The following is a 19,923-nucleotide window of genomic DNA, read 5'->3' as shown; positions in this document are numbered from 1 at the left end:
TTAAAAGAAGCATTAACAGAAGGTGAGCTTTAATATCACTTTATTTGAAATGCAAAGTAAGTGTATCTGCTACTCTTAACAGTGTTTCTACATTCACTTGTAACAGGTAGGAACATGATTCGTGATGTATGTAAAACTTCAAGACGCTTGGGTTTCCATGGATTTGGGAATTATTTTCTTAAATCTAGCTTTTGAAACTCTTTAACACAAAATTCCTTTTGAAATTCCACAAGAGCTCAGAAACTAATACTTTTGTGAAGGTGATGAGACTAATCATTAATTTACTAGAAGTAAATTAGTAACAGCCATTAGGCAAACATACAAAAATATGTACAAATAAGACATGATCATAGTAATTCTGTATAATTTGCTGTAGGTTTTAAAAACATCCAGCTTTAGGTTTTAAGAAGCCAACGAAGAAGTAAGTTGTCATTGAGTTGAATTGGGGTATCATTTTAGTCTTAATATAGGTTAACTCAATATGGGTTATTTTTTGTACAAAAATTAAGATTCTTCCACAAGCCAATCATACTATTCACATAGCTATCATACATAAATACATATTTACATGCTCACACTCTATGAGAGTAGCCGTTACATTTGAGGGACAGCACCACTGGAGGTGAAGGTCCTGAAGTTCTTTACAGCAGCCAGTCTGGAGAGGCAGACTAGTCAGAGTCATCACTGCTAAAATAGGAGCTGTCGCAGTATTCTGCAGTATAAAGGAATTTATGAATACTTGGGTTCATCTTTGGTATCCAGTGTCTTGGCACTAGAAATGTTGAAAGATTGAACAAATCCACAAACACTTTGTATCTGTCACTGTAAAAAATAATCGGAACAATTAATGCTGTGGTATTGGCAAGGAAGATCGTAATATCAAAATTGTCAGGAATCATTCTATCTCTATTATTTAATGAGATTTCTGAACTCCTCTTCAGTATTCTAGAGTAGAAATACAGCCCTAACTGCTTATAAGGCATATCAGATCAGACTTAAAAATGAAACATGGTTGCATTAAGTTACATTCTTCTCCTAAAAATGCAGTGTGTAGGCTATAATCTCCAGACCTCCACTCTCATAGTAGATACAGAGTAGAATATACCTAGGAAGAAGGTTAACCTGAAAGCAAGGAAGAGTGAGAAAACTTGCTGAAAAAAGACAGTGAACCTATAATCTTCAAATTCAATGTAACCATCTGAAGTCCATTCAACCCTATGTTACAATGGTTGTGATGGGAACTGTTGCCCACAGGCAGACACAGCAGTCACTGGCTACATACGGTTTCTCTATGAAATCAGACCTCAAAGAAGGTGCTCCTAGAAGATGTTCTAAAGATGTTTGTGCTTTTTGACATAATGCTGTTCAAGACTATCAACACATAGTTGCAGCTAAAAGGACTGAATTGTCTAATTAGCTGAATTCTCTAATTTGTGTAAAAAAAGACAACCCATTCAGAGAGTTCTGTGCTCAGGCCCCGAACATCCCTTCTAAGTTCCTTTTCTGCTTCAGCAAAAGAAATCATACTTCTGATTGTCGCCTGCACAGCTTGGGAGTGTTAATTACTATCAGCTTTCTGAATATATTCAATCCTAAATTAAAGTACCTTATGTTATACAATTAGAGGTCATGCTAAGAAAGGAAGTTATGCATCAATAGTTGCACACAAACTGAAAAATGCAGGTTTAATTATTGCTGCTGTTACAGTAATGCCTAGATCCCTTGACTGAGAATTATACATAGCACTTTGCATGTGCAAAAAGGAGTTGGTTTTGCCCCAAAAGGCTTGAAAATTGTATATGTCAACCTGAAAAACAATGTTACAGCCACCAGGAGGAAATGCTAGAGTCCCAAACAAGAAACAACAGCTCTCCATCCTCTAGTGAGCTACCTGAAATCTGTCTCCTGGCATTAGAGTACATCTGAACTGCATTTTTGCAGGTGATGGGGGAATCACATTATTCTTACCTCACTGTTGAGCGCAAATACTGGTAGCCTGATGAGCCACCAGTGCCAGCCTTGCTGCCAATCATTCTGTGAACCATGCAGACATGGTTATCTAAGTAACATAAAAGAAAGTCAGGCTGTATGTTCAATGTTAAGATACAATAAAGGGTCACATCAAGGTGCATCACTGAAATATTAAAGATTCTACAGAGATCTTTACATAAATGTAACACTACTAGGTATTCAGCAACGCAGGAGTTAATTCTGCCACTCTTCAGTCAGCTAATATAAAATTATTGTTAATATAGAAAGAATACACTAATTGTTATACATTATTGTGCTCTGTTAATACAGAATTAATTAATTTCTGGATGTGTAGATAGAGAAGCAGCAGAAAGAATGTTTGTGTATGAGGTCTTCATGAGTTTGGATAGGGCTTTGAGCAACCTGGTCTAGTGAAAGGTGTTCCCGATCATGGTAGGGAGATTGGAACTAGATGACCTTTAACATCTCTTTCAACCCAAACAATTCTATGGTTCTATGATGAAATGACATGGTCACATTTTGGGAGACATTACAAAATATATACCTGCCACTTGAATAGAACTGCATGTCATAGAAGTGACAGCTATACCTATATATCTAACGATCACAGAAGAAGTTGTTCATCTTTCCTCTTGCATGAAGTATGAAAAAAAACAGTCATTCCTAAAGGATGAACTCATTTCAGTTCTAAAACTCTGGGTATAACTTGTCTAAAAGAGGGTAAAACAGACCAGTTTGCTTTCATCTAAAAAAGGGAGCATCACAATCAAACAGTGGAACTTACATCTCCATTTGGTCATGAGCACATCGATATCCATAAGAGAAGTAAGAAGCTGAAAGGGAACCTGAAAACGAGGCTCCTCCCTTGGAAAATGAAAGAAAAGACAGCGGGACCTCTTACAATATGGTGTATTTTTCAAAGAAGGACTTCACCAGTGTATAATAATGACATAACATATACATTTTTCCTAAACTGGTATTGAAATGTCACTAGATATTCTAAGAAATGATTCTGCCATAGGCACCTGAATCTGCTTTTTCCCCTCATACTTGGAAAATAACTCTTCCTAGGATGCTTTGTAGAATGGTCTGAACAAGGCATTTGCCAGTTACACTCTGAGGAGCAGCAGCTGGATAGACACGGACCAGCTGCCCAAAGAGGCCAACCTACATCCTTGAAAAGATACTCAAAACTCAACTGGACTCATCCCTGAGCAGCCTGACATGACCTTCAAGCTGGGTTTTGTGTAGGGTTGTACAAGCTTGCTTTCCAAGGCCTTTTCCAACCTGAATAAATCTGTGCTGCTGTCCTCAACCTTCACCTCCCCTCCTGCCAGTATGTATTAATGATACATTTTCTATATTTACCTGTAGAAGTAGATCATTAGGGCGCCCTTCAGTGCTTTATAAGACAGTCGTCTTTCTCCTGCAAAATGCAAGCATCCTTAGTATGTTACTGATTTTCCTGCAAATTTAATGCTGTTATGTGTTTATGTAGATCATGTATAAAAAACCTGAAAGTGCACATTAATGAAATCTACCTTTACTAAGCAGGTGTTCGTGACGTTTTTCATCAAACAACGAAAGTAATACATCTTTCTGTTTTTGGAATTCAGATAATTCATCATCTTTTTCTTCTGATTCTGGTTTGGCCTTTGACATTTAAAACAAAAACTGATTTTAGAATTCATTAGGGAAAATTAAGCGCTTGAATGACCCATAATGTAACCGCTATTTTCATCATAAATACTCTGTAAGTTCACATCAAAAAAGAGCCATATTTTCAAACAACATAGATGAATCGCTCAGTCGCTGTCCTTTAAGAAACACAATTATGACAAAACATACTATTAAATATTCATCAGCACAATACAGATGAATGAATGTTCAAAAAAACTGGCAGCTTATCACTTTTATTTGGGTCTAGAGGCCTTAAAAACACTTAATCTTCAAGGCAAAAAGAAGACAACCTTGAACAGCTATGAGTAAGAAAACTGTAAATAAAAAGGTTTAGATAACAGAAATTCGTAGAAAATTGATTAATTCTTATGTTAAGCCTTTTTTTTTTACCATTAAAAATCTACTTAAAGCTACAGGTCTTACAGTATTTTGGGGATTTTCTTTTGCTAATTCACTAATGTAATTCAAACAATCCCATAGCAGCGAATTGCCACATACTGTTAAACAGAAATGGGCTGTTTATAGTGACACTCCATACTCACAACTCAGGGCCTCAAACTTCATGTTTACCCTCAACTGTAGATGCAAGTACCAACTAAAGGTGAAGTTGTAGTTTCAGCAAAATCAATTACAATCCTTCTATTGATAGTATCCTTTTCCTTTTGCAATCAAAATCATACATGTATCACATACTTTAAACTTAGATGTCAAATTACAAACTTATTCAGATTTCCCAGAAAAAAAAAAAAATGCAATTTTTTCCAATTCTTGCAGATTAAGTGAAGCAAATGAACATAAAGACAAAATTATGTCAGGATGCCATTTTGCCCGCTGCCTTTGCTTACAGCTAGATCAGGAGTATACTGCATACCTGCAACAAGGTAAATTCCTCTTCTAGACCTTTTAAAACATTCACTTCGAATTGTCCCCAGAAATCAAATCCTTCAGCATCAAGTCCTGGAGTTCTTTCCAGCCATGCCTTTAATAATAACAACAACAGTAGTAATAATAATAATAATAATAATAATAGTAATAATAATAATAATAGTAATAATAATAATAATAGTAATGTGTTCAAACATTAATAATGCACTCAAACATTAATAATGCAAGTACATTACCTTACAATCACAAGTTGCAGCAGCATAAATCATACTGCTACAGTTGTTCTGGTTTAATATCCCATAGAGGTGCTTATTGCTTCAGTTAGCATATCCATGTAGATGATTTATACCTACATAGTGGTGCCATGCAAAACACACTGATGGGTTCCAGGTGAAGTGACTAGTGTTGGAAGACAAAAGCTGTCTCACTATCTTTAAAACCAGCTCCCTCATAGATACAAAATAACAACCTTATTCCCCATATATAGGATAACTGTAAAAATAAATCTCAGAAAGAAGGTGTAGAACTATCTATACAACCAGTTTTTATCATGTCAGACAAGCTGAATATTGATCAAGCAGTCTTGTCATTAACTTCCACCATAATATGTGATGATACAAGACAGAAATTTACTTGGCAGTTAACAAAGCTTTCTGTTTGATTTTCTTTTAGTAATGGGAATGAAATTTGGAGGGGAAAAATTAGGAACCTTTAAGGTCAAACTCTCTTTAGAGATCACTCTTCATCTCAAAGATACAAGAACAGGAAGTCTTGACAAACGAAAAGAAAGCTAGAGAATTTCTTATATATTCTGCATTAGGTGCCATTAGTCAAAGGGCTAGGGCTAATAAGATTGGAAGCTTTTATTGAGGTTTATATTGCATTATTCTTTATAACGTTATGTAAGTTTGTGTATGAAAATGACAAGGAAAGAAATTACTGAGTCATCGATAGCTCTGAGACAAATGTCATTAAAACAAGGCAAGTGATAATGAAACATTTGTTGAATGTCTTTTCTCATTTCCATTCTGAGTTTTTATTTTTCCTTTTCTTGTTCTAACCTCTCTAATAGCCACTCCTAATAGTGGAGATATTTTTAAAGCTTTTTTCTAAAAAGGGTTTATGGTGTGAATGAAACAGTACACTTATATTCTTAGCTCATACTTCCACAATGCAATTTACTAGTTTAAGAATCAGACTTTTCAGACAAGAGGAAATGCTGTGAAAAATCGGTTGGTTTACTAACGACTAACTCTCTTTCATATAAAATTTGGTAAGAATCCAAAAAAAACTGACTGGGAAATTGCCAGCATGCTTGCTTCTCTCAAGAAAGAGGAATTTGTCACTGGCACCAATGAAGGACATTGTTGGGAGATGGGGGTGAAAAAAAGGAAGGCTAAGACAGATGTTGTTACCTCCACAAGTTGCAGTAGTGTTGGTTCTTGCTCTGATTGAAGCAGTAGCTCATAATCCTGTCCCTTGAAGTTATCACGGTAATGCCTTCTGTTATAGGGGACTCTCAGACTTTGAGGAACACCAATTTTGTTCTCTAGCAAGCGGAACTGCAGGCTCTGAAAACCTGAGGCTGGGCTTAGGTAGTATCTTGGGGAACAGAAGAAAAGAAGATACAAAAAGAGAGGATATTATACAAAAAAAGAGAGAATATATATCAACAAAACAAAAATACATACTTTGCATTTGAAGAATATTGAATAGTTATCTGAGCATTTTTATATTATTTCAATTAAGTGAAAACCAACCTATTTTATAATGCAACTACAATGCATGTATAACATATTCTAATTTGGTATATATATTGTTCATGCATACACAGCTAAATAGACACACTTATGTTTGTACTGTGTTTTAAATTGGCAGCTTTGTGTGTGCGATGTAGAGGAGAAAACATTAGTGAACATAATTTCTTTTCCAGACAGAATAAGTAGCTTCACCACAAATGACTACTAGAGAAATTTTCACATCATTAAAGTGCCAATGAATGCATTTTAAATAGGCTTGTTATACAGAATAATTGCTATGTACACAACAGACTAACGTTCAGAAGAATATTTGCTGCATTTTGTTTCATTAACAGGATTCTTTCAGAGTTAAATTGTGTGACCATGCTGAAACAGCAATTAATAAAAGTAATCTGAAATCCCACAGTGCTAAATTGTAACGTACTGTGCATTGCAAGTATGAGATCTGGCAGAAGCAGATCATAGATTTGATCTTATGTTTGCTTATCAAATGACAGTATGTGGCTGAAAAGCAGAAGCAAGAATGCATCAAAACAGACAATTAGCCCATAGATTGCCCGTGCTATAGTGTGCTGGGTGATACAGCCAGTTTACATTTTCCAAGAACAGCAAAACTGTAGTTTTGTGTGCTTTTTAGCTAAGGAACATTAAGAATTTACCATGACCTCTCAGAATGGGAATTATCAGTTCATGGATTACTATGGAGAAATATTAAGTATTTACCTGAAATCGAAGAAGTCCAATGCAGTCATAGTTTCCAAAACTGAGAACTGTTCCACAAGTAATTTCAGAATCATTGAAATTCTATTTATTCTAGTAATAACCTTCAGCATGTTCCTCTCATCTCTTACCTGTAGAAAACATAAATATCATAATCAGACAGAGCGGTATTCTCTTCATAGCCTACCTGTTTATTTCAGGTCTTTTCACTGTTGTATAGCACTATAGTTCCCAAGTCTTTTCTATGTGAAATTCATAGCAGCAGGATCTCATCTTGAATCGAGAGTCCTATTTTTAACTGAAACCTGAAGCTATAATTTTCAAAGATTGCAATGTTTTTCTCAGACTGATGTTACAACTATGCCAAACATATAGTTTGTTTTTTTCTTTTCTACCTTTTTGACTGAGATAGAAGTCACCACAAGAAATTAAACTGTAGACTGAAATAATTTATGTCATGAACATTTCCAATTACTAAAATCCAGTTCTATTGGTACATGATAAAATAAAATCACGCTTTCTATTATAATTACTTCTACAATCATTTCTATTATTGTGAAGGAACAAATCATAAGGCAGATGTGGAAAGTACTTAAAAGTTGAGAGGCAGAATAATCTCGGAGGTACATCGGGAGAGCACATCTAAAAAGATATTCATTAGAGACATGCATTAGCAAGCAGAGGAAAACAGAGATGGCTGCATCTGGTGGGGAATATAAAATATTAAATGGAAAACACAGAAGCTCTCTTCTGGCTAGGTTGAACACTTTGCCTGAAGGGGAGTCTGCTAAAATTCCTATTAGTTTCAATGGGATTAAACTTCTCTCTATACCCTGGGCATGCGACCAGAAAATACCAAGCTACAAAAATGAAAGATGATAAGCATTTCCTTAATCGCCTGGCTGCGTACTTAACCTTAGCATTGACATTTCAAATTCTGATTGTAAACAAACTTTTGTTTTTAAAACAAATAAATAATGAAAAATTATTCTGCTTAAGAACTGGGTTTTGTCAGTTATAATTTGATACAATATTCAGCTAAAAAGCCAACAAAACTATGAACATGGAGGACAACCGAGAACAGTTTCATTGGACATTATGATAAAAATGCTCCTTCTTTCAGTCACGTCTAGTTTCAAATTTTCTTTGTATACACATGCTTGTGATGTTATTTAAGGTATTTCTCAAATTACATGCAGTCAGCCTGTTTGTGAATGTAGTATCAGGCAGGACTTTTCCTTTGTTATCTATTATTATGAGGTGTGTGTAGCTTTGGAAATATGTTTAGTAGTGTTCAAAATATTCCTGTTATATTTGTAATTTTCAGAAATTCTCATAAAATTGTATGCTGTAATTTTTATCATTGCTTTTCTGATAGAATTAAAATATACTACTACCGAAAAGAGTTTTTCTTTTGTATAGCAGATATTGGATGGAAGGATAAAGTGCGTAGACACCAAAAAAACTGAACAAAGACAGAAATTACATTTCAGCATAAAAATACCTGGGAGCCCTCTGGTTTTCAGTTTTGCCTCTGAGCGTGCCTTTTCTGCAGTAGATTATTCTCAAGTTGTTTCTGCTGTTATCCAGTACTAGTAGGAGAGTATAAGAGCATTCTGGCCAATGAAATTGGTCTTCGAGATTGATGTGTGCAAAAGGCAGACTCCAGGAGGAAATAAGGTTTTGCTGATCAAACACCTGTTCTATCAGGATCTAAGAGCCACTCTGCTAAATTTCATTGGGGTGTTTGTCATGCTGTTTTTCAAAAGAGCACATGTTGCTTTAGTAAACCCAAATCTATCAGTCTGAAAGGCAGGAGGCAAGAGAAAGAGAGGGCTGCATTTTCCCAGAATTAATATTTGCCTTTAACTTACGTGGCCATTTTGAAAGATAACCCGCACGGAGTCCATTTCCCACAGAATCTGCTTAAACCAAAGTTCATAAGCTGCAAAGAGAATGGCATCATTAGCATTAACTTCAACATTATTTTGCTTTTTCTTCATAACATCTTACATTTTGATTTGAAATGAATAGCCTACATTTACACTGCTGGTGTACAAAAAGGTGCTGATACATAAATGTATTACCTGTTACAGTATGCTGTCCTTTACCTAAACTATTACAGGAAACAATCTAGCATTGAAAATGTCAACAGGATTTCTAAAGTGTCTTTTACACTTTAGATATTTGATGTACAGGATGCTTATTACAAAAGGAGGAAAGAGAAAATCTAGATCTGATCCAATAAAAGTGAACTCCAGAGCTGCTTACAATCTTTATGTCGCCTACACGTTTTCTGTTACTAACAGGAAAATAGCATTAGGTGAGTGCCTGCAAAACACACGGATATTAACAGGGAGCACCTAATCAGTGTGCTGGCTTCTAAACAGACTCCAGATGGTTAGAACTGAATTGAAGTTTCGGAGAAGGCATAAGCCAACACACAAATTTGCCTACAATAAACTCCATAGAAGCCTATTACTCAGATGATGAATGAATTTTGCTACCTTAATTTCTCTAGAAACAGAATCATTCAAATTGTGGTTTACCCAAACTAAAGATTATACTTATGGCTTCATAAGCATAGAGTTGATTACAGCCTTACAAACTATATAGGGACATATACAGAGCAATTGTATTGATTGTGTCTCAGATGAAAACAAACTGTGTATTCCATTTTGGTCAACCACCAGCAATGAAATCCTTCCAACCACTTACCTTGATGTGTTACAATGAAAAGATGCTCATCATGGATTTGCTTTCCTTTCTTCTCACTCTGAAGCTCTTGAGCGTTCAAGATTTTGTTCAGCTTAAAAAAAGAAAGATAAGACTTCTGTCAAGCTCTCAATGCTGCTATTAGCAACAGTAATTCTACTGTGTAGAGCTAATATTTAAGGATATCAAATATACATCGGACTCATAGAATCATAGAATAGTTAGGGTTGGAAAGGACCTCAAGATCATCTAGTTCCAACCCCCCTGCTATGGACAGGGACACCTCACACTAAACCATGTTGCCCAAGGGGCTCTGTCCTGCCTAGCCTTGAATGCTGCCAGGGATGGAGCATTCACAACTTCCTTGGGCAACCCATTCCAGTGCCTCACCACCCTCACAGTAAAGAACTTCTTCCTTATATCTAACCTGAACTTCCCCTAAGTTTGGATCCAATAACTCTTGGCCTATCACTACAATCTCTGATGGAGAGTCCCTCTCTAGGAACCTTGTAGGCCCCCTTCAGATACTGGAAGGCTGCTATGAGGTATGAGAAGTTAAACTAAATGGTCTCAGGTGGCACTTTTTAAAAAAATCTTGCCTAAAATGGAACATTTAGATACATCAAATAATAAAGTTTGAAAAATCATTTTAAGGATATTTTTAATTATGAAAAATGATAAAATATCCAACTTGTCTTCCAAGCCTTAAAATCTATGCTGTCATGTTCCCTGAAAACAGAGTTCCTATACTAAAATTCTGTGTAATCATGCAATAATCTGCACAAGAGCTCTGACTTGAGGCTCTATTAGTTGTTTCATTACTGGCATTACTAATTTTTTTTACTGAGTCAAGTTTACAATCTAATCATAGGTGCTTTAAAAGAAATCTTTGCAAGATTCCATATCATATGTCAGCAAATCAATCTTCTGTTCACAAGCACAGAGTAATTCCACTTAGTTCACACTGTCACTAAAAAAAATCCCACTCCATATTCTTTTATTACTTACAACATTTCATTTTTACTTATTTCTTAATTACTTCCAGTTGTAGCATTTTTTTGTTTGGTTGGGTTTTGGGTTTTTTTGGTTTTGGTTGGTTGGGTTTTTTGTGTGTGTGTCCCAGTCATCATCCTACCCCCTTGATTTCTGCAATATACTTTCCAGCCAAATGTTCTGGGCTTTCACACAATAATTCGGGAAAGTTGCACACAGCCTGCTGATATGGAAAAATTGCCAGGTGGTGGTTGTCAGACCAAAGAAAGACTTTCGTGGTCACCACTTCACAGTTTAGGCTTACCAATGTAAGTAATTCCCTACACCACTCCCTTCACCCGGCAAAAAATATCCAGGTTCCCTGCAGTTTCAGAAGCCATACCCAGTCCACTGGCCCCATCCCAGTTGAGAAAGTCACCTGTGCCCATGGCTGCACATAGAGACAGCCAGATGAAGGGCACTTGTAGACCTATCACAGCATGTGACTGGTGGGAGAAGCATCAGTCACACATCCTGGCTCAAGTCTTAAGAGCGACCAGGGCAGTAAACATGAAAAACTTACTTGTAGGTATTCTCCATAGACAAGTCCACGTTTGCTGGCTTTATTTATTCCTTCTTGTGATTTGTCATCTTTTTCATCTTCCAAAGACAGTTTGTTTAAATTAAATCTAAGAAGAAAATTAAGTAAATATGTAAACTATTTAATTAAAGAGCTGTCAATATACCTGCCTCTTTACTAACAGATGTATCTACAGTTCAAATGCTTTGTTTTGAGAAACCAAGCCACTAAAGCAGGCAAAAACCAGTACGCCTGAAGTACCTCTTGTCACACTACCAGCTGGTAGTATTACATCTACTTCATTAAATAACAATTGTTCGGACAACCTTGTGCAATCTCTTTTTCTTTAGCGGTAGCTACAGTTGTCAATTTGTTGACAGTCATTAATTTCTCTCCGAGTTTTCATATTTTACATCAACATTCTACTGTTTGAACTGATGTTATGAGCAAAACACAGGGATGAGGGACTCACAGGTAACTGTTCCCTGCGAAGGGGCACCCGCTCATGATTCCAGGATCCAAACTTGCTGAGCTGCGCACTGGTAAACGTACTCCGTTAGTGTTCCCAAATCACAGCAGCTGCCTTATATGTAACCTTACCTCACTGCCTAAGCCAGCCCCTAAACTCTCCTCAGCCTATCCCAGCTATTCAGTAATTCCAGATACTATCACAACACAAAGGTCGGTAAGTTGATGTGTTGTTGGCTTTCCAGGTTTGGTTTGGATTTTTTTCAACCAGTCAAACCAGGAATGCCTGGTATACTTGCTTTGTCCTGTGGCACATGCTTTAGGTACTTTTTACTGCACATTTTCCACCAGTTGCTTCTTTGAAGATTAAGGCTGGTGTTTGGGATAAGTTAATGAGAGGTGCGTATGTGAGAAAAAGGCAATATTTAATAAATGCAGGAATAGTTAAAGTAAGTTTTTAATTGCAGACCCTTGTATCAAGGTATTAAGGTACTTTTAAGTTTAAAAAGTAAAAAATGGAAAAGGAAAGGGAAGAGGAAGTAGAATGTTAGACTGAATAATGGTTGTAAGAGATTTCAACTGATACATATACTTTCAAAAAATGCACACAGATTAAGTAAAAGCACTAAAAATAATCATGTACATTTCATGCTGGTTTTCCAGTTGTTTAACTCATGGCAATTTCTTGATTTCATTTCCTCATGCAAAAGTTTCACTTATTGACAAATGTTACTCAATTCTATTTATTCATCAGCTTAACACACAATGAGGTAACATATAACCAGTGTGCACTTCTTTCCTGCCTGCCAGCCTTCTCTGAAGAGAAGTTAATGCTCAGTTTTACTGCAAACAAAGCTGCAGGGCCCCCATGACCCGAGACCATTGCTCTCTGCAAGACTTATTCTGCTTAGTGGTGACTGTGGCAGTTTCAGTAGTTCTAGTCACTTCAGAGTGTTGGCTCATTAAAAGAGTCATATGCAGTATGTGGGTGATGGTATGTGTACCCTGCTCAGCCAGATGCCGTACGTCAGGCTGTACAAATATTAGCTTAAAACTAAGCTGAGCCACAAGTAGGAAACCACTGAGGCAACCCATCAGCAAGGTCAAGGTGATCCTCCTTCAGGATATAAAACTTGTCAGAGGAAAATAATCCTCTCACCACACACACCTACACATCTGCTCAGGATGCAGGTGAGTAGAGATGAAAATGAAGACCGTGCGCTGGCACACACATCAGAAATAGATGTTGAAAACTGTGCTTTTCACCATCCCATTTGCACTCAAGAAGCTTGATGTACATGCTGGTACTTCCCACATGCACAGACATCAAAGACATGGACAAGTAATGTTTACCTTGTCATTTCTATACACCTTCACCTGAAACATCCAATCTGAGCTTCCACAGTGAAATCAGAATTTCTGTTACCTTTTCTCATGGCACAAGCAAAGAAAGAGTGTGAACCTAGTAAAAATAAGGGTAGCTGAAAAACAGACTCTTAACCTCACCAAAGAAGTTATCATCCATTTTCCTGTGGAGTTTTAGTTTCTTCTGTGGGACACAGAGAATAATAAACTTCCAGAGCAATGGTCTCTGAAATGCAACCTTTACATTGTCTACCCAGCAAGCAAAGGACTTTGAAATATCAGAGACCTTTTAAACTCTGTGCTTAACAAAACATTAACTCCCTATTTGGGAAGTAACACTATACTCAATTGGTTCAGGGTTACCAAATTCCCTCAAAATCTAGTTGAGGATACTGTCTGAACCAAGCACTATACTCTTCCCTCTGATTCCGCAGCAGACGAGCTTCAGTCAATCAGATCAGCCAGACTACAACAATTCAGAAAGTTATTTCCAGTATTTCCAACATGTCCAAACTCTGGTTAGGTGTGTGATAGCTGATTGGTCCCAAAGCGCCTCCATCCAAAAAACCACCAGCCTAGTAACCCTTGTGAAACTCGACAATCCAAATCCATCCGCATTCATATCTCATCACTCTTGATCGATGACCATGTTCATTTTCTCCAGTTCAACCCTCTTGAGCTGATGCAGTTAGAAAGCCTTGCTATCCCTAGGATCCTCCTTCAGAGAAAACATTCCCAAGTGTGCCGGAGTCCTTACCAACATCTGTTTTCCATCAGTGTCTCTTGTAATTCACTAGCAACCAAGAACCTTAAGGTATACATGAGGGGATTATAAAATATGATTCTCCAAACCATCAGAAAACTGCAAAGACATTGGGGAAAGAAACATGAACAGTTTGTTTCAAGCCCACACTTAGGCCGTAAATACATTCCTCTAACGATGTTTGTACAACATCATGCTTTGATTTAAAATAAGAAACAAAAATATTTTTTGCAGTGCTGACAATACATGAAACACCAAATATTCACTCAGGTCCTAGAAAAGCCCCAACAATTTAATAATTCCTTTTTATGGCAGAGATAATTAAAAGTAAGCTAGCTATTACTTTCATATGCAATTCAGAATGAAGATGGGAAGCTCAAGCTCTGGGTTTTTATGGAAAGCAAAACCCAAATATATGTTGAAGAAAAAAGGCTACCTAGTAAATTTGTTTTAAAATGTTTTTAGCTTCTAAAATATATACTTTATACTTTGCATATATTTGTATAATGAATATCAGACTATATTCTGTGCATTAAATGCGCATCTATGTTTACCAGGCAAAATATAGTCACTCTCTGATTTTGCACACAAACCAGAAATAATTTGCTCTTTTCTCTCTCATATGTAACCTCAACTGAAATAAATGTTCAATCTAAAATGTACATAAGTTCAATCAGTATGATCTGATACTGCACTGCAGAATTTAACGGTAATTTAACAGTACATGTTTCCCTTTGAAAACTAGAAATGTTGGGAGTGGCTTCATGCTAATTTGTTGAACAAAAGCCTTACCTATCCCTGCCTCACCTCAAAAACAAGCGAACCAAATGAGACCACCAGATTCACGTCTTATAGAGAGAAGCAAAAACAAGTATGGGAATTAAAGCTTATAATTCCTACCTGCATCACTTATCTAGCCAGGGCAAACTGACCGTTTCCTCAACAGCTGGGTGATATTATGGATAATATCATCCTGGAGACCATTCAGGGAAATTTAATCTCACACTAGCTGAGTTCTGCTCTCTATGCCCCAGCTACAACAGATCTCAAACTATCCAAGATCAGTGGAAGAAAAGGTCTTAGTGAGGACTTGAAAACCCCTGAAATAAAACCAGACAATACACAACTATCATTCATTCATCTTACTGGCAGCCTCCACCTGATCTCGGTAAGGCTTCACAAGTCTGTAATGAACTTGGTACTAAAAAAAAATGTTTAAAAAGTGACTTGAACTACAAAATCATGAAACTGCCTGTTAGCAGTGTGGATGACAATGCAGATTAAAAGAGCCTTCAGGTTTGGGTCAGCTCAGAGCCTTAAAATCTGGCATGGCTGTGACACCCTTAGAAATAAATCTGCTTCTGCCATGCTGCTCAAATTTGGACTCAGTGTAGGGACCTGATTTTTGAGAGAAGCCTTTGTGCCCTGACAGAGATTTTACAGCTGCTTTGCCATCTCTTTATACTAGCATTACCATAAATGAGTCTTGATGCAAAAAGCTCTTCCGTGTGAATACATCTGAAAGCAAAACACGACCTTCATTTTAATTGATAGTATTACTTTTTTTTTTCAAAATGCACCATCATTTCCCTTCCTCATGCTGAACACTCAGAATCATATAGAAGCAGATGTGATTCTGACTGTTCAGCATGAACACACACACAGCTTGCTGTTCGTGCTGTGAATGGCTGAGCAAAGCCATGAAGACCAGGAGAGTATGTGGCCTTGAGCTTTTATTTAGGTATTTGCTTATTTACTTTTAAAGCATGAAAGTCAGAAAGACTTCTGCTCATCCCAGAAACCTATCAAGAGAATTCTAACCTTCAGCAGACAGTGAGAATGCTCTGTTTCATGACTGGGCCAAATACCAGACAAACAAACAGCAGAAAAAACCCCACAGCTTAGCAGAACTGCACTTTGGGGCCTTCAAATGAACTGTTGTGGCCTTCATGGCCAGCATGGGAACTGTTAAGCACCCTTCTTAATCCACCCTCCTTCCCTTTCTGTTTACCTCCCCTTAACCAGGTGGACATGGGGTGGCTGAGCTACCTTCGCTCAGCTGCAATAGGGTTGCAGTGTGGAGACAAACTGAACTTACATAGAGAGAAGTGATTCATTCATACATGCAAAACTGAAGCCTCCTTCTAGCCTGGCCAAGGCAAGGCTTGATGAAAGGTGGAGGTAGCTAGTAGCATATTTTGTAGATACAGGTGGAGTCAAGAGTCTGCATGGTCTTATTGTGTGGGGCTTTATGTCTAAAACATTAGTCTGATGAGGACAGGTAAGTAGGAATGACCCCCTATGTATTGTCATGAATCCAACAAGTGTTAGATTAGAAGTGACTAAATTAGAAGTGACTTGTTCACCCAAGCCAAATCTCAAGTTATCCCATATGAAATCACTTATGGAGGCATGATTTGGATGGTGTCACCAATTCTCCTGCTCAAAATCTCATTCTGATTACAAAATCGTCACAGATCAATGTGTTTTTGCAGTGTTCATTAACTTGAACAAATTGCTTGGAGACCTGGCTACAAACAAGTGACGCTTGGAGCTTCCCAATGCTCGTCCCAGAATTACAGACTAGGAGTTATCCAGTACAGATGACTTCTACCCACAAAACAGTGGCTTCAGTGAGTTAGATAAAAGATCCTAGTAGCTCATGCCATGCTGAGGAGTTTCTACTAGAAAGTAGCAGATTTCTTGGTAGAGGTGTTAGAACAAAACAAACAATCAAACATTTAAAAGCAAACAAAAAACAAAATTAAAACAAACCTAAAAAGCAAGCTTACAACGAGATAATTTCCCTGGTATATCCATCTAACTTTCCAATATTGATAGCCCAGGACCTGCACTTGATAACCCTCCTGTGAATCCACAGTCTACAGCAACAACTTCCATAATTAAAGTGCATATCAGATGAAAGAGTATTTCCCTGTGCTAGTTTCAAACTTTCTGCCAAGTAATCAAGTGATTTTCATTTCTGCTTGGTACTAAGTCATGGCTTATGATCTTATGACAAATATGTATTGCTATGCCTTTATAGTCCCAGTCACCCTCTTCTGCACTTGTGCAGATTCTGTTGTGACATTTTTGAGATAAAGCATTCAAAAGGCAAATATCTGTTCAATGTATAGATGTGAGCATTGTTAGTTCAATAAAATCATGGCCATTAAAAATGTCTGGACACCAAACACACAACTATGATAGTGAAATGCAGTACAGAAGCTACTGGCATGTTTTGGTTGAAAAGCTACAACTCAAATTGCACAGCATAAGTCAGACCCTCACTGCGTAGGCTGCTGTACAAGCACTGAACCAAAATTACTTCCCCAGCCAGTGTAATAAAATAACAAGAGATAGACAGGTGAATAAAGACACATAACAAGAAGAAAGGAAGATAAATTTGGCACCAAAACATGTCCTTTGCACAAGTGAGTGCTCTGTGATTTTCAAAACTGGACGTGCTGTTTAACAAGCATTTGAAATTAACAGTCAGTTTTGAAAAACTAAAACTTGGTGACTCAGGGCTAAAACAAACAAGCTTGAAGTTGATGCAATATTAATAATCCAATCAGACATTTGTACATGGGGGAGGAACAGAGCTCAAGGTCTTGCAAGCTACAAAGAGAAGAGATAGCGCTGCAAGGATCTTAATTTGTTTTTATTTTAATTGTATTTTTTCCTACTTAAACACAAAGAAATCTGTCATCACTTCCCACCGTACCTTTAACTTCCATTTATGTTTCACACATCCCAGCAAAATACCCTTACCCCACTGTCTATCATTTGTGGCTCAGCGGAATGCAGCAGGATTTCTTTCACATTGCACAGTAGCTGACCCTGTTAATGCTGGTACCAAATCTCCCGTCCCAAGATGTGCTCAAAAAGGAACTCTTCCTAGATTACCACCAGGTCATCCAACACCTCTATTTTCTAAATATGACAAACAGCACTCATGCTGACTGTGCTTTCACGGCTTGCCTCCAAGATGTGCTCTGACAATGAAGCAGGCTGCTCTCTGAATTGTCTCAGAGGAACAATTTATCTTTCTCACATTTTGACTGGTAATTATTTTCCAAGTATGCAGAAAATGTTCTTTCACCGTTTTGCCAAAACTTCCTCCTTTCGTGTATGTAATGTGTTAATATCAGCCAAAACTATAAACTTAGGAAAAAACACATGTCTTCAATACATGCCACAGAGTTGTTCGAAGGCAAACCTATCCTTTTTTAATGCCTTGCAGCCACACATTGCAAGGTACAATTCTTTAGTACAGGAAAGCTGTTGGTTTTCCTCTCCTAAACTGAATCCTGGTTATGTCAGGTACAGTGAAGTCAAAATCTGGAGCCATAAGCTACACCCTTGCCTCCATGGCTCAACTAGTACTACTGTCTGCTCCATGGTACAGCCAGCTAGGGAGTTCAGAGGGCTGGTTTAGGACAAACACTAATAAAAATTTGCTAATCTCATCCTATTCAGTATTATCATTAATGACTTGTGTGATGGAATAGGTTGGACACTACTTAAATTGAAAAATGAACAGCCTGGAAGGTGAATAGCATGCTGTTAGATGGGGGCTGGAATTCAGAACTATCTTAATGCACTGAAATAGATAATGTGCGGCTTCAGTAATGCAAAGAGTAGCATGTTTGAACGTTGGCTGTGATAACCAAACTAGCAAATAAAAAATTCTTTAGAAATCACCTGGATTTTTCAGTTATTCAAAAATAACACGTTTAAGCAACAACAGGCAAAACTGTGAAAAGAGCAAATTTTATACTGAAAATTTTAAATGGAAACTTTCTATATGGCATGGAATCCTTCCATTCCATATAATCTGTTGTATTATGTACTGGGTACCACTCTTCAAGAAGCATGAAGACCACTTGGAATTGGCTCAGGAAATGATAGCAAGAACAACAAATTAATGTACAAAATATGGCCCATTAAGAGAGATGGAAAGAATTATACATGACCTTATAACTAAGAGAGGATTGTGGGGCAAAAGTGATAAATACCTTTCCTTCAAAGGGAAGAGTAATAGAAATTTTCCTTATATGAGGGAATGAGAAAAGGAGTAAGCAGTTTAAATTCTGGCAACACAAACACCAGAAAATAAAATATAAAGACATCTCTTGTATCTGTAGAGCACTACAAAAAATTGAGGAGAGCTTATAATTTCTCCAGTCCTAGCTGATTCTGCCTTGATGCAGAGACAGACCCAATGAGTCCCCACCTCTAACTATCTATGAGGCCCTTTTCTACATCCCCTTTCCCCCATTTCTGAATCCACTGGCATACCTGCTTTGAAGGAAGGAGCAAGACAGATTCTTGCATGTATAATTAGTTACCATGTTTCACATATGCCAGCTTTTCATTTGCCATGAAATAGCAATAACAATACATTAAAACAGTCCAGATGATGGTCACTTTTTTGCCTGCTTTTTCCTTTTCTTGCTAGTATATTTTGTATAAATTGAGTATATTTGCTGTCTGCTATAATAGCAAATGCATTCCTTGATCTGACTTAAAAGAAGGTAATAATTGAGAAGTTTCTACTAAAAAAAGAGAGCTAAGCAAAACATTATAAGAAGCATTAACGTTGCTAAAGCACTTGCAGAGCCTCATGCAGTGAAACGTAAATTGGAAGTAAACACTTTAACATTCTGGGGAAAAAATGTCCAATGAAAGCTAAATATGCACTGAACACATATTTGTGCTTGTATGTATGTAATTTCTCTCAGCAGCCCCCAAGAATTCCTATGAGACATTTTGCTGCAACAAGACTATAAAGAAATAACTTTATCGGAAACACACTATCTCTTTGTCTCAGCAAATAGCCGTGTAGTTATGCTGGCTGCAGCATTTTGTTTAAATTTAGCACATTAGGAGAACTGAACAACACTGAGGAATGACATTTTGAGTACAAAATTTACAATATGGATGGACAAAAGCCATCGTGACCACCTCTTCATTGGTTGCTTTTCCTAACCTTTGCTGCATTACATATTAGGGAACGT

At 37.1% G+C, this 19,923-nt stretch overlaps 1 protein-coding gene across 1 annotated transcript; it reads right to left on the bottom strand.

Annotated features, from left to right (window-relative positions):
• Positions 1 to 23: 23 nt before the first annotated feature.
• TDO2 (tryptophan 2,3-dioxygenase) lies at positions 24 to 11,882 on the bottom strand. The gene is made up of 12 exons (XM_065693347.1): positions 11,777 to 11,882; positions 11,308 to 11,413; positions 9,756 to 9,846; positions 8,912 to 8,982; positions 7,041 to 7,168; positions 5,973 to 6,159; positions 4,544 to 4,651; positions 3,534 to 3,645; positions 3,361 to 3,418; positions 2,777 to 2,856; positions 1,969 to 2,059; positions 24 to 822 (listed from the first exon to the last, which is right to left on the bottom strand). The coding sequence occupies exons 1-12, from the start codon at positions 11,809 to 11,811 to the stop codon at positions 669 to 671; spliced, it is 1,221 nt and encodes a 406-aa protein (XP_065549419.1). The 5' UTR covers positions 11,812 to 11,882; the 3' UTR covers positions 24 to 668.
• Positions 11,883 to 19,923: the final 8,041 nt, after the last annotated feature.

This window comes from Lathamus discolor, chromosome 1 (assembly GCF_037157495.1).
Source record: "Lathamus discolor isolate bLatDis1 chromosome 1, bLatDis1.hap1, whole genome shotgun sequence".
In the NCBI taxonomy this organism is placed as follows: Eukaryota; Metazoa; Chordata; class Aves; order Psittaciformes; family Psittacidae; genus Lathamus; species Lathamus discolor.
The sequence above is the reverse complement of the archived record's forward strand: the minus strand, read 5'-3'. Positions and strand labels throughout refer to the sequence as shown.